Source organism: Pecten maximus, chromosome 2 (assembly GCF_902652985.1).
Source record: "Pecten maximus chromosome 2, xPecMax1.1, whole genome shotgun sequence".
Taxonomy (NCBI): Eukaryota; Metazoa; Mollusca; class Bivalvia; order Pectinida; family Pectinidae; genus Pecten; species Pecten maximus.
This window is the reverse complement of record NC_047016.1, coordinates 40327415-40343397: the sequence shown is the minus strand read 5'-3', so window position 1 is coordinate 40343397 and position 15983 is coordinate 40327415. Positions and strand designations below refer to the sequence as shown.

The window sequence follows — 15983 nt, the reverse complement described above, 5'->3', positions numbered from 1 at the left end:
TGCCACATGCAAGACGTGCTGCTCCAGTCAGACCCCTCACTTGGAAAGAAGGACTTTATCCTGTGGATGTTTTAGAAGAGGGACCAACAACACTTTCAGAGTTCATTACATTGGTAATTTTGATTATGCAAGTAGACTAAATTTGACTCAAATGGGATGAATATAGCACAAAATAAAAAAAAAAATTTGAATTAGAGTCATTGATTTGGTTATTATTAGCTCACCTGGGCCAAAGGACCAAGGTGAGCTTATGCCATACCGTGGCGTCCGTCGTCCGTCCGTCCGTCAACAATTGACTTATTTGACTTCTTCTTCATAACCGCTGATCGGAATTTGAACAAATTTGGTCAGAAGCATCCCTATGGGTAGGGGACTCAAAATTGTACAAATTATGGGGCTGACCCCCTGGGGGCCTCTGGGGCAGGGCCAAAGGGGTTAATTTGGCGCTATTGATATAAACGACTTCTTCTCTGAAACCAAGCAATGGCTATCGCTCATATTTGCCTGGTAGCATCACTATGGGGTGGGGATTCAAAATTGTACAAATGATGGGGCTGACCCCCAGGGGCCTGAGGAGCGGGGCCAAATGTGGTCAATTGGGCTATATTGATATAAACGACTTCTTCTCTGAAACCGAGCAATGGCTGTCATTCATATTTGCCTGGTAGCATCATTATGTGGTGGGGATTCAAAATTGTACAAATGATGGGGCTGACCCCCCAGGGACCTGAGGGGCAGGGCCGAATGTGTTCAATCCGGCTATATTGATATAAACGACTTCTTCTCTGAAACCGAGCAATGGCTGTCGCTCATATTTGCCTGGTAGCATCACTATGGGTTGGAGTTTCAAAATTGTACAAATGATGGGGCTGACCCCCAGGGGCCTGAGGGGCGGGGGCCAAATGTGGTAAATCTGGCTATATTCATATAATTGACTTCTTCTCTGGAACCAAGCAATGGCTATCTCTCATATTTTACTGGTAGCATCACCTTAGGGTAGGAATTTGAAATTGTACAAATGATGGGGCCGACCCCCTGGGGGCTGAGGGGCGGGGCCGAAAGGGGTCAGTTTTGCAGAATTGATATAAACGACTTCTTCTCTGAAACTAAGCAATAGATATTGCTCATATTTGCCTGGTAGCATTCTTATGGGGTGGGGATTCAATATTGTACGAATGTTGGGGTTGACTCGGGCCACCAGGGGGCTGAGAGGTGGGGCAAAAAGGGGTCAATTTGATTTAAACAACTTATTCTCTGAAACTTAGCAATGGTTTGACTGGTAGCATCCTATTGGGGTAGGGGATTCAAAATTGTATAAAGGAAGGAGCTGACCCCCCAGGGGGCAGAGGGCAGGGTCAAAAGGGGTCAATTGGTCTAAACAAGTTCTTCTCTGAAACTAAACAATGGATATCACTCACATTTATGTGGTAACATCCCTAAGGGGTCGTGCCAAAAGTCAATTTCATTTCATGGATTAATGCATTTTTTGCCATTTTTAGTATTAAAATAAAACCAATGTACATGTACCCATATAAAATGCTTATGATATATATTGACATAGCAATACCAACGACAAATATACTTAAGCATAATTCTTGTTTCATACTCATGAAACCAGGTGAGCGATACAGGCCCTCTGGGCCTCTTGTCATTATAATGAAACTAAACGTTTATCTTAAACACATTCACTGATTCAAAACTATATTTGCTTATCAAATTCATGGCTGTGCATGTACAGTTCGTAAATTTTGTTACCCTTTATTTTTGTAAATACTAAATGTGTATCTCTGAAGACAGAAGTTTGTAGTCTGTTTATCATTGATCTGACCTTGATCTTTGATTTTTGACTGATAAAAAGACACATTTTCTTATTGAACATAATATCAAACTTCCTTACTTAATTTTGGTTATTAGATTGGATTATTATGACCTTGACCTTGTTCAAAAATAACAAATTATATATATATTTATTATTTTTCCCGTCAGGATGGGACAGGAAATTTGACGAATATGTTCAGCGGGGAAATGTTGTGCACACGCGCCATGCACCAAATAGCGATGGGTAACTAAAAGAACTGGCAATAAATATCAAAGAAAACCTAACTGGTGGGCATAAAACCGACAGTGTATTGACAATACGCATTAAAGTTCATTCAGATGAGGATCTACAAAATATTAAAAAAAAAATATTGGATGTCGGTAAGGTTTACCAAAAATACAAAAATAGAACAGTGTATATCCTACACTCTCGGCAAGATTTGTGTGGTTTACTTGGTAGTTCATAGGATTACAGAGTAGTGAACACTTCGTGTGATCACTACCATGTAAAAACAGAAACTGTGTGTTTCTTTCTTAGGGAGAAACAAACCCTTGGTGGATTTAATGTTATTTCCTGATCATACCGAGGACCACTTCATGCCAAGAGGGCAAGTGTTAACATTCTCCTTTGTGAAGTGTCCAGGAAACAAAGAAAATATCGCCAGACTGTTAAATGAGAATATCCTGTAACCTATAATTTTTTAATTTGATCAATTGGTTACTGGTTAGAACATGTCTTAAACTTTTTGAATGTTTTATTGTTTCATTTTGAATTTTTGCATCAAATTTCTCGAGAAATGGTTGTGATACCCAATATATTGCTTTTTGAAATTTTAAGAGATAATTTTTGGCATGATGCTCTGACAAAGGAAGTTATTTTATAGTATGTTCAAGTTCTTGAAGACAAACTTGGTATGTCCAACTCTTTTATTGTTGACGATAGGTCTTGTAACATCCTACGTGCTGCATTATTTCGCCTCAAAACAGAAGGTCTGCGTAAAAAAAGTTAAGGGTGGAATGCAATTTCAAACTTTCATGAAAAAATTAAAAGAATCAAAATATTCTTGGGATGTACAGGTTCAGGGGCACTGTTGTGAGAAAAGTGCAGAAATGGAAAAACTGGTTGCACATGTAAAGGAAATAGAAAATAATGTCCTCAGATATGCCAAACTTAAGGAAACTGAGTCTTGTCAAGGATGACTCTCCGAACCCAGAAGAAATTCAGCCCCTGATTGAGTCTTGGTGTTCTAAATATATCAAAATTTACCAGGCCAAAGATGTGACACCTTACATATCCTCCGTTACCATGTTACAGAACTGATGCATTTGAATGGAAATATAGTCAAGTTCTCCCAACAAGGTTTAGAGAAATTAAATGATGTCCTAACAAAGTCGTACTTTAGAGGAACTAATCATAATGGTCTGACAGCTCTGCGTCAAGTTCTGGAAAAACAGAATCGTCTCGTCATCACAGAAAAGTTTGAGAGACAACCAGAACTGACCATTACATGTGGTATTTGTAAGGTTTCTGACCACAACAGAAAGAGTTGTGGTCATAAAGTCCTCTAATCAAATGAAAGATGTGATTCTCCATGAACTGGACTTAAAATTGGCTGCAGCTGTTGGAGTAGGAATTAAATGTGGCCAATGTAGGACAGCCTGACAGAAAAAAATGGAATTGAATGGGAGAGGTGTTTATGCTGAATACACACTTTCTCATCATTATGTTGGGGACGGGGTTATTAGAAATCAGAAATTATTTTTTTCATATAAGAATATATATTGTCTTCGCTGATCAAAATGCAAAGTGCCAAAACTGACCCCCTATCGTAAATTTTTACCCATTGTAATGGATTTGATGACCCAAATCAAATACTTTGAGGTATCGTATATACATATATCTTATATAAGAAATATGCATAATGTCTACATGTACATTGTACTTGTTCATCTGAATTATTATGTATTAATTTTTAGCTCACCTGGACCGAAGGTCCGGTGAGCTTATGTCATGGCGCAGCGTCCGTCGTCCGTCCGTCCGTCCGTCCGTCCGTCCGTCAACATTTACTTCAAATCGCTACTAGTCAAGAAGTTCTTATTGGATTTTGACCAAATTTGGCTAGAAACATCCTTGGCAGAAGGGGAACAGATTTAGCATAAATGGTGACTCTGACCCCCGAGGGGCCAAAGGGGCGGGGCCCAATAGGGGAAATAGAGGTAATTCTTTTAAATCGCTACTAGTCATAAAAGTTATGAATGGATTTGAACCCAACTTGGTCAGAGACATCCTTGAGGAAAGGGGAACAGATTTTGCATAAATGGTGACTCTGACCCCCCGAGTGGCCAAAGGGGCGGGGCCCAATAGGGGAGATAAAGGTAATTCTTTTAAATCGCTACTAGTCAAGAAGTTCTTATTGGATTTTGACCAAATTTGGCCAGAAACATCCTTGGCAGAAGGGGAACAGATTTAGCATAAATGGTGACTCTGACCCCCGAGGGGCCAAAGGGGCGGGGCCCAATAGGGGAAATAGAGGTAATTCATTTAAATCGCTACTAGTCAAGAAGTTCTTATTGGATTTTGACCACATTTGGCCAGAAACAACCTTGGCAGAAGGGTAACAGATTTTGTATAAATGGTGACTCTGACCCCCGAGGGGCCAAAGGGGCGGGGCCCAATAGGGGAAATAGAGGTAATTCCTTTAAATCGCTACTAGTCATAAAGTTATGAATGGATTTGAACCCAACTTGGTCAGAGACATCCTTGGTGGAAGGGGAACAGATTTTGCATAAATGGTGGCTCTGACCCCTGAGGGGCCAAAGGGACGGGGCCCCAATAGGGGAAATAGAGGTAATTTCTTTAAATCGCTACTAGTAATAAAGTTATGAATGGATTTGAACCCAACTTGGTCAGAAACATCCTTGAGAGGAGGGGAACAGATTTTGCATAAATGGTGACTCTGACCCCCGAGAAGTCAAAGGGGCGGGGCCCAATAGGGGAAATAGAGGTAATTCCTTTAAATCGCTACTAGTCATAAAGTTATGAATGGATTTGAACCCAACTTGGTCAGAGACATCCTTGAGGGGAGGGGAACAGATTGTGCATAAATGGTGGCTCTGACCCCCGAGAAGCCAAAGGGGCAGGGCCCAATAGGGGAAATAGAGGTAATTCCTTTAAATCACTACTAGTAATACAGTTATGAATGGATTTTAATCCAATTTGGTCAGAAATATCCTTGGGGGGGGAGGGGAACAGGTTTTGCATAAATGGTGCCTCTGACCCAAAAGGGGCCAAAAGGGCGGGACCCAATAGGGGAAATAGAGGTAATTCCTTTAAATCGCTACTAGTCATAATGGTATGAATGGATTTGAACCCAATTTGGTCAGATACATCCTTGGGAAAAAGGGAACACATTTTGCATAAATGGTGACTCTGACCCCCCGAGGGGCCAACGGGGCGGGGCCCAATAGGGGAAATAGAGGTAATTCCTTTAAATCGCTGCTTGTCATAAAGTTATGAAAAGACTTGAACCCAATTTGGTCAGAGACATTCTTGGGAGAAGGGGAACAAATTTTGCATAAATGGTGACTCTGACCCCCGAGGGGGCAAAGGGGCGGGGCCCGATAGGGGAAATAGAGGTAATTCCTTTAAATCGCTACTAGTCATAAAGTTATGAATGGATTTGAACCCAATTTGGTCAGAAACATCCTTGGTGGAAGGGAAACAAATTTTGCATAAATGGTGACTCTGAACCTAAAGGGGCCAAAGGAGCGGGCCCAATAGGGGAAATAGTGGTAATTCATTTAAATCGCTACTTGTCATAAAGTTATGAATGGATTTTAATCCAATTTGATCAGAAACATCCTTGGGGGAAGGGGAACAGATTTTGCATAAATGGTGGCTCTGACCCCAAAGGGGCCAAAGGGGCGGGGCCCAATAGGGGAAATAGAGGCAATTCATTTAAATCGCTACTAGTCATAAAGTTATTAATGGATTTGAACCCATTTTGGTCAGAAACATCCTTGGCAGAAGGGGAACAGATTTGGCATACATGGTGACTCTGACCCCCCGAGGGGGCCAAAAGGGTGGGGCCCAATAGGGGAAATAGAGGTCATTCTTTAAATCGCTACTAGTTATAAAGTGATGAATGCATGCATAATCTAAAAACAATTCTTGAGGTCTTTCAGACCTTTAGAGAGATATAACTTTTGTGCTAATTTTTTGAAAAAAATATTTTGTTATATTTTTTGTGTAATATTATTCTTTTGTTAAGTTTTAAGCTTTAAATATTTTTCAGGATGATAAAACCAATTGCTTGTGATAGTCTTATTTATCTGTCGTTAATTTACTGGTGTTGAGAATGTGCTATTATGGTAAGTGCCTGACAGGCAGTTTGTGTTTTGTTCATTGTTTATGAAATATATATATATATATGTATAATTATTTTGATATTTTTTCTGTCCATATTCTTGTGCATTATCATTTACATTTAATTCAGTTAGTATAAGTCTCCACAAGTATTTATTGTTTTGTTTTTTGTTGTTGTTTTTTACTGCATATTGTTTTTTGTTTGATTTCTTTTTATTAATTTTGATGCGTTACACTTGAAATTAGTTGTTTTTTTGTTCCTTGACATTTAATTCAGAATTTGAAACTTATTTATTACAATCTCTTATTTTGTTGTCCAAATCTGAAATGTGAAAATGTTGTGAAAAATGTTAAGAACATAGACATATATAACAAAAACAAACTAATAAAGTTATAAATAATTAATGTTGAACTTTTATAGTAAATACACTAATTGTGCGAAGAGAAAGATTGTAATGCAAGGTATTCTTGGTGATATGTTCTAGATCCTGTACACATGAAACAATTTTCCAGTTTAATGAAACAGTGTTCATTTTATAGTGACATTGTATGTTTTCAATTATGTGTGTTTATTGATATATGTTAATGTTTATGGCTGAAAGTTAAATAAACTTAACATTTGAAGATATCTCTTGTTTTGCATTGATTCATATATAAAGATGCCTCATTTCAGGAGAGTAAACAAATCAAGTTGCAACTGGTTTGTTTGGCAAACTCATTTAACAAATATCATGATTAGCAAGATACAGTATAAACCCTTGTTATCTCGAAGTTATCCGAATTAAAATGGAAATGTGTGATCTTTACTGTCAGTGTGTTTGCTAACTTGTTTCAAAAAGAGTAATATATTAACCCCATTTTCCCTGTCATCATGATGGTGGGCTATTCAATTCCACATGTAGGTTTGAGGTTTCCTTTGGTCCCTAGCTTGTTGTGCAATTGCTTCATTTTGGGACTGATCTGAAAGCAACATGGCTGACAGGAGGGCATTTTGGATTTTGATTATTAAAGTTTTTGACCCCTATATACATGTATATACATTATACATGTAGGTTTCCTATGTGATTCAATCGGATCTCCTGTCGACAAAATTTAAAAACGTTATTTTTTGGCATTTCATTGGTTGGAAACATTATGCAAAATATAAAGGATATTAACTTTTCCTCAGGATTTTTATCAAATTTGGCCTCATGTTGTCCCATATTGAAGGCATTGTAAATATATGACGTAAAACCCCCAGATATTTCGGGAAATCACTGGTGTTAAAGAAGAAAAGAAGTATCCCTTGCTATCCGAAAAGTTTGCATTCTGTTACAATAAACCAAATGCTAAAAAAATATTTTTAAGAAAATGAAAATCGTTTGCAAACTTATTAAAAACGTCACAGAAAATACCCTTTACGACTATATTCTATTTCAAAACAAGGCTTTGAATGTCATTTATATAATTAAAAAGATTTATTTTAATTAAAAAGTTTAAACAAACAATGAACAAAACCAAAAATAATGCGAAAACTGGCGAAAACGACGTGGCTTTGGTTAGGTGTTCACCGAGTGGCGCCATCATGGGATATTTTTGCCCTCACACCGGATGTGTGTTGGGGCTTCTCCCCTGGAATTACGGGGGTTTTTTAGAATAAAGGCCACAGATTTGATTGGTTGCTTCAGAACCTATTTCATTACATCACTGCCGATGTAATGGTTGATTGGCTGACTAATTATTGGGAATTCCGTTTGATGTTGTGCTTCTATGGCTGTTGTCTGTAGTACGGACGCCTAGGGCGCTTCATAAATTGTTTGAATTACGGAGTATTTTGCTTGAATATGTTACTGATTTTTGCTTTTAATATGAGTAGAATAGTATTTGAACACACTCTTTCTTGTAATAGGGGATCCTTAGATGATTTCACCTCATACTATCACCGTATGGGAGCGACACCGGATATTGGTACTAGCTGAAGCGGAGAGAGTGTGACAGCAGGCCTAACCGGAGGTAAGATTTCGGAAAATTACTATATTTATATAGATCCAACAGAACTCAGGTTTGACAAGTTAATTCATGAGGATTTCCGTGGTCAGCTCAAGTAAAAATTATAACGACTTGGTGCCACGTATTTTATATTGATCGTAAAACATGCCATCTAGTACCGGCGAAACATTAGGTCTGTCAACTTCACAATCAGTTTAAACCTTCATTTCTAGCTAGATCCATGCTTATGGTGTTGTTTCTTTTCCATAATTATCTCCACTAACGTTGAGTATACATTATTCTTGATGTTAATTCAAAATAGTGTCAAAATCGTTATTTTAAGTTTTTCGAAACTGTACGGCGGCTTGAAGATGTGTCGAAATTATATGTACGACAAATTGGTGCTTCAGTGTACGGCACGTTGAATTACATTGAAAAGAAGGTTGTGTTAAATAATGTTGAATCTGATCAGACAATAGATCAGTAGCGATTAAATTATCACTTGAATTATTTTTTCTAACATTAAGGACACCTACCTATGCCTAAAATAAAGTAACTTTATTTGTACATGTGCGCACATTATAATATACCTAATATAGAGGTAATTGTACTTTTGTATTTTCAGAACATGGATTTATCCTCTATTTCTTTTGATGTTTCTGCTGACGTGGAGGTGGAGGTTAAAACACAAAATGAAGGACAATGCCCCTGTGACGAATGTCCATACAGGACTTCAGACAGAAGTAATCTCAACAAACATATTAAGCGGATGCATCCTACCACGAGTACCCCAGTGAAATCCTCAGTTCCTTCGATGTATATTTGCGATGCTTGTGGGAACACATACAAAAGTCGCTTTGGTCTTGATTTACATAGAAAAAAACAACAAACATATTAAGGAATACAAATATGTATGCCAAGTATGTTCAAAGGGATACAATCAAAGAGTGCAGTTCCGCTTTCACTTGTCATCCCATTCCGCAGTGGGTCTGGATGTCTGTAAATTCTGCAAATCAGACTTTAACCCCAGTGGATCTCTGTCAAGGCACTTAGAATCATGCCAACAAAAGCCTAAGGAACATGTTTGTGATATCTGCCAAAAAGCATTTTCCCGCAAATACAAGATGGATGAACATAAAAAAGGCAAACATGGTGAAAAAAGATATCCTTGTGAACGTTGTGGTAAACGCTTTGGATGGCGTTCCAGCCTGAAAGCCCATATCATTCGATGTGAGCAATAAGAATATGACCCGTCCATCTGCCCTGCTGTCCAGTTGACTTTTGATTTGAGATTTATAATTTTTAGCTGACCTGGTCCGAAGGACCAAGGTGAGCTTATGCCATACCGTAGCGTCCGTCGTCCGTCCGTCCGTCAACAATTGACTTATTTGACTTCTTCTTCATAACCGCTGATCGGAATTTGAACAAATTTGGTCAGAAGCATCCCTATGGGTAGGGGACTCAAAATTGTACAAATGATGGGGCTGACCCCCTGGGGGCCTCTGGGGCAGGGCTAAAAGGGGTCAATTTGGCGCTATTGATATAAACGACTTCTTCTCTGAAACCAAGCAATGGCTATCGCTCATATTTGCCTGGTAGCATCACTATTTGGTGGGGATTCAAAATTGTACAAATGATGGGGCTGACCCCCCAGGGGCCTGAGGGGCGGGGCCAAATGTGGTCAATTGGGCTATATTGATATAAACTACTTCTTTTCTGAAACCGAGCAATGGCTGTCATTCATATTTGCTTGGTAGCATCACTATGGGGTGGGGATTCAAAATTGTACAAATGATGGGGCTGACCCCCCCAGGGGCCTGAGGGGCGGGGCCAAATGTGGTCAATTGGGCTATATTGATATAAACAACTTCTTCTCTGAAACGAGCAATGGCTGTCCTTCATATTTGCCTGGTAGTATCATTATGGGGTGGAGATTCAAAATTGTACAAATGATGGGGCTGACCCCCCAGGGGCCTGAGGGGCGGGGCCAAATGTGGTCAATTGGGCTATATTGATATAAACGACTTCTTCTCTGAAACCAAGCAATGGCTGTCGCTCATATTTGCCTGGTAGCATCATTATGGGGTGGGGATTCAAAATTGTACAAATGATTGGGCTGACTCCCCAGGGGCTTGAGGGGCGGGGCCGAATGTGGTCAGTCTTGCTATATTGATATAAACGACTTCTTCTCTGAAACCGAGCAATGACTGCCATTCATATTTGCCTGGTAGCATCATTATGGGGTGGGGATTCAAAATTGTACAAATGATGGGGCTGACCCCCCAGGGGCCTGAGGGGCGGGGCCGAATGTGGTCAATCCGGCTATATGGATATAAACGACTTCTTCTCTGAAACCAAGCAATGGCTATCGCTCATATTTGCCTGGTAGCATCACTATGGGGTGGGGATTCAAAATTGTACAAATGATGGGGCTGACCCCCCAGGGACCTGAGGGGCGGGGCCAAATGTGGTCAATTGGGCTATATTGATATAAACGACTTCTTCTCTGAAACCAAGCAATGGCTGTCGCTCATATTTGCCTGGTAGCATCATTATGGGGTGGGGATTTAAAATTGAACAAATGATTTTTTTTTTATGGGACAAGCATCATCCTTGTTTCATATCTCATGAAACCAGGTGAGCGATACAGGCCCTCTGGGCCTCTTGTTCTTTATCATGGGCTTCACTGATCTTGGTTTATATAATGCGTCAGTCCAGTTATATTCCTAGACGTTTATGGGGCAATATTTTACTTTCGTCACATTTGTGGTATCTTCACATACCTCGGTGTTGTTGTTCTCGCACAATTTTGATAATTCAGAGCATGGACTGTCTTTGGGAACAAAATTTGCTCTGGAAACATGTATTTTTAATTCGTTTTCTTTGATCGTTATTTGTCTCCCTTGTTCTCTGCACAATTCGGGTATAATTTTAAAATTGAATAGTTCCGATGTTTTTACGTCTTGTCGTGTAAATTTTAAATAAGAAAGTCCGTGATCACTGCTGAAGTGTTTTACTACCTCTGTAAAGGATGGGAATTTACTAGGACAGTAATGACAGGCAAACCGTACCATCCTGAAAATAAAAAAAAAAACAGATCGTAGGATCAATATTATACATGCATTAGTCCATCATATTGATTTATCTGGAAGTATATCAGGAGTATTTGCCACGTTTTCAGATGAAGGCCAAAATGAAATTTCTTCTACTGCCTCAACGTTCATCTTAATACAATCTATATATATTATATTTGTCTACAACGTAATGTTTGAATTGTTTTAAAAATATGGAATACAAAATGTTAAATACCAAGACGCCGTACATCTGAGATATATAGAATCATCGAGCAGCCGTACACAATGCTGTCAAGCCGCCGTTCAGTTTCGAAAAACTTAAAATAACGATTTTGGCGCTATTTTGAATTAACGTCAAGAATAATGTATACTCAACGTTAGTGGAGATAATTATGGAAAAGAAACAACACCATAAGCATGGATCTAGCTAGAAATGAAGGTTTAAACTGATTGTGAAGTTGACAGACCTAATGTTTCGCCGGTACTAGATGGCATATTTTACGATCAATATAAAATTCGTTATAATTTTTGCTTGAGCTGACCACGGAAATCCTCATGAATTAACTTGTCAAACCTGAGTTCTGTTGGATCTATATAAATATAGTAATTTTCCGAAATCTTACCTTCGGTTAGGCCTGCTGTCACACTCTCTCCGCTTCAGCTAGTACCAATATCCGGTGTCGCTCCCATACGGTGACTATATAAAAACACATACAAATGAAGGATTTTCGCTGAACTCGGAGTGGGCGTGTCCGGTAATCAGGAACGGTAACTCTTGCGTAACAACAAAAACTTCCTGATATGTGATTCTGAACATGAGCATGCAAACGTGCCCATGAATGAATTATTCAGTTGTCGAATAGCGTTTATATATCGACACTAGCTTTTGTCCGAAATAAGAACCGTAATCATAACAGGATCAGGGGTAGGAAAAGAAGATAATCTGGTGTTTTATTCTCCATCAGTTCTGGTAAGTATAGCATCCAAAATGTTTCATCATTATAAACACGAGGCATGCCGACTTAACAATCTCCCCCGATGGTTGAGATCCCAAAAAGGGGTGAATGATTATTTTTCTCTTACCCTGTTTTCCAATCGTAGTGTGAACCAAATCCAAACGTATGTAAACAACAACACGTGGACGGCGGATGAGAGTTGTGATAAGGCTGCAAGCAGACGCTTTACACCTTACGATGCTGTTTCATACAAAATACAGTTCCGATAAGCTTGTCAAAAATAACGCCAAACACTCGGTTAAGTCTGATAATTAATACTCATTTCAATTTCTTCTGTGAATAATATTGATATTTTAACATTCAAATGTTCCGGGTCAGGTCATAACTATTTAATGTTATTTTTAGCAATTAACAGCGTTGTTAAATTATAGTAATTAGCATCTCCATTAATTGAAACTTCTCCAAAACTAAATGCAATTCTGTGGAATATTTTATCAACACCAACCGAAATGGTTAAACGAGTCAATCTATTATTATTTGTATTCAAAGACGGTTCGTTGATTGAAATAATTTGATTTTGAATGGCATGTTCATAGAACGCTGAAAGCATTACAATTCTTGCTCTGATTCCATGTTTTTGCTCAATAATTCCTAATTAGTTCGATATTGCTTCAGGTTTTCTCTAATGGCGACCAAAGACGAGAGGGATAGTCGGTATCTGCATGCTTCGTTGGAGAATATTACATCTTTCGAAGTACCAATGTGGCATATTGTGTCAGGCATTTTTCCATTATTAGCTGGAGTATTCTTTGCACTTGCAAGCAATAAAGAACTTGCGAGTAACCTAATGCTCCTTGGTAGCATGTCGGAAGGTTTGGCCTTATTGAATGTCGACAAAAGTGACATGGACATCATGGATGTGAGCAATTATTCCCTAGTGTATGAACATCACCTCTATAATGTTCCAATTACAACGTGGCTGTTTCAAATCCAAGTTTGTCCTAAAAATTCTGGGTATGTTCGGCTCATCATGAGAAAACGGGGAAGGGAAAAATATTTTGGTTTTGGTGTGTCCGATATTGGGTCATTATTGGAATATGACTCGGCGTCAAAATTTTACTATTTATCAAATACGTTAAGCCAACAGGTTGCTTCGATGTTGCAACGTACTGACCCTTTCCCGTTCCTTCCCTCAACGGAATCAATAAAGTTATTTGTTACTAATTCAGGACCGTGTACAAATGCCAGACAGCTATTTCAGAGCCCCTGGAAAGGTACATTGTACGAGATTGACTTTGTCATAGGGATAAAGTGTCCTGAATGGCCGTCCGTTGCTAGCGAGTGGGGATCACGTGATAGGAATAACGGTTGGCCATCGCAAGAATTCATTGAACATCATATTCGTAATGGCTGTTATGTAGTTCCAGTCGGCTGTAAAGAATGCAATAAAACACGTCTAGACTGGAGGATTTCTTTTGCGCATATTGAACAAGCCTTAGTCCACAACATGAATGCAAATCATATCAGTTGTTTCATTTTGCTTCGACAGCTGAAGAAAATATTTTTCGATGTCAAAATACCAAACGTTATCACTTCCTACATCATCAAGACAACACTTTTCTGGACTATTGAGGAAACACCTCCAGATCTTTGGCAGCCACACAAACTTCTTACGGCAGTTAAAGCGTGTTTGGACAGATTGACCACGTTCATACAGAATGACTTCTGTCCACATTACTTCATCAAGACCTGTAACTTACTCATCCGAAGATATTCATCCGATGATAAGAAGAGGGTGTTGGAAACTTGTTTAGAGGCCAAGGGAAATCCAATGGAATTTTTGCTGAAAACACCGTTACTTCAACGGGAATTGCGACAAGAGAAAGCGTCCTACGAAAACACCGATGGGTTGATGAAAAGGAAAAATAGAGTAGAAGGAACTGTCATGTACGCTTGTGTACACTATGTGTTCAGAATGACAGTATCAGGCTTTACTTCTAAACAAGAATTAACTAAGTACTGCAGAACCGTTCAAAAACGGATCGATACTGTCATCAACAAATTTGAATACTTCGAAAACAAGGAAATAATGCAAAAGTGCGTCCGTGACGTCACAGAGCGATTGCTAGAGATTTGCAGGAAGAAAGACTCCGATGACAATGATATAGATATAGAGGATTTAAATAGTATCGCCAACACCTGTCACTTACAAATGGTGGCTAGGAGCTACATCAGATGCAATGATTTGCTGATAAAGTTCCTGCAGGTTCAGAAATGTAGAGCATATAAAAAAATGATTAATCTAGATATTTTTGAATTAGCTGATGTATTTGTGTCAAGGCTAATGTTTAATGTATTCAACGCCTTTACTGATGATAAAACACCTCTCATCTCTGATATGATTTTTGTGCAAATAGAACGAGATAGTCTTCCAACACCACTCCAGACCGAACTCAATTCGCCTCTTTTAAGTATAACAGAGCCTCTCATACAAAGCCAACACAAAGGAACTGTCCTAGTCGACCCACTCGTATACGTGTGTTTCTTACGATTCTGGTGCAGTATGAAGCTTGATCAAAACATCGAGAAGTTGAAGGCCCGTGCCGATATGGTTTGGTGCTGCAGTCTGGCTAACATATCAGAAAAAGCTGTGGCCTTAAACCTGCTGGCGTACTGTCACATCCAGCTAGAGGAGTACGAAAAGGCTTTTGCAGTACTTTGTCGGGCTTTTAGAGAAAAGCCAGTGAAATATTCAACACTGGTTCATATCGCAACTTTGGTCAGTAACAGAGTAAATCGGCCACGTGATTGAAATGGGGCGCCGTTTTGTTGATAATGACGATGAGTATGTAAGTTGTAAAAACTGAATGTGATACAACAATGATATTGACAGCAGTAGTAAAGATATCAAAATTAGAAGATTACCAACATGTAAAAAGTATTGTTAACGTAAAGTCAATAAAACAAGAAAAAAAATAAACGAAAAATAAATATAGAATGATACAAAGAAAAAGGTATTATGAGTGTAAGGTTAAGTGCTCTGGAATGGTAAGCGTCATCTCTTTCATCGAAGGCAAATATTGCAAAAAAGACTCATTATGACTATTTACATGTGTTACAAGAAGATTCGGAATAAAGAAGATGCTGAGTTTTAGGATAATCTATTTATTTTAGTGGTTTATGGTTTGAAATAACAAAAAGGAGAAGGTATTTTTTCACTTTCTGGATTCATGTTACTATGAGCATTATTGCGTGGACCCTGAGGTCTACGCACAGTAAGTATTAGAGAGAATTGGCCGGATGCACTGGGCAAGAGTACGAAGTGCGGATGTCGTGTTTATGAGGTGGTCTGTTATATTGGACGAAAGTAGATACATATATGGATTGAATAGATTTTTTAAATTTTCATTGCGGCTATGAATACCAGTAGCTAGCTACATATCCCGTGGCGCGCGGTAGCGCGCCTCGGAGGATATGTAGCTAGCTACTGGTATTCATAGCCGCAATGAAAATTTTAAAAAATCTATTCAATTCATATATTTACATAACCTTGATTTAAAAAATTTATATCGAGAAAACGAGAAATTTTATTAAAAAGATAAATTTGTCATGTATACGACGAAACGCCAAATTATTAGAACAGCCGGGAGATCCCGCCTATGCACCACGCCAATGTTTTAATGTCGTTCCGCATTTCCGGTCTTTTTTGTTTCATTTTGTATAAAACAAAAAGAAGGAAGTATTAAAGTAAAAATGATATTAAATACAATCATTCAATATTTTTAACACTTACCTCGTACC

The 15983-nt window shown here is 38.7% G+C and overlaps 1 protein-coding gene across 1 annotated transcript; it reads left to right on the top strand.

The window, feature by feature from the left end:
• Window positions 1-13044: 13044 nt before the first annotated feature.
• LOC117343058 lies at window positions 13045-14994 on the top strand. Its single transcript, XM_033905360.1, has 2 exons — window positions 13045-13101; window positions 13732-14994. Exons 1-2 carry the CDS (start codon window positions 13045-13047, stop codon window positions 14992-14994), a joined length of 1320 nt encoding a protein of 439 aa, XP_033761251.1.
• The last annotated feature ends 989 nt before the right edge of the window (window positions 14995-15983 follow it).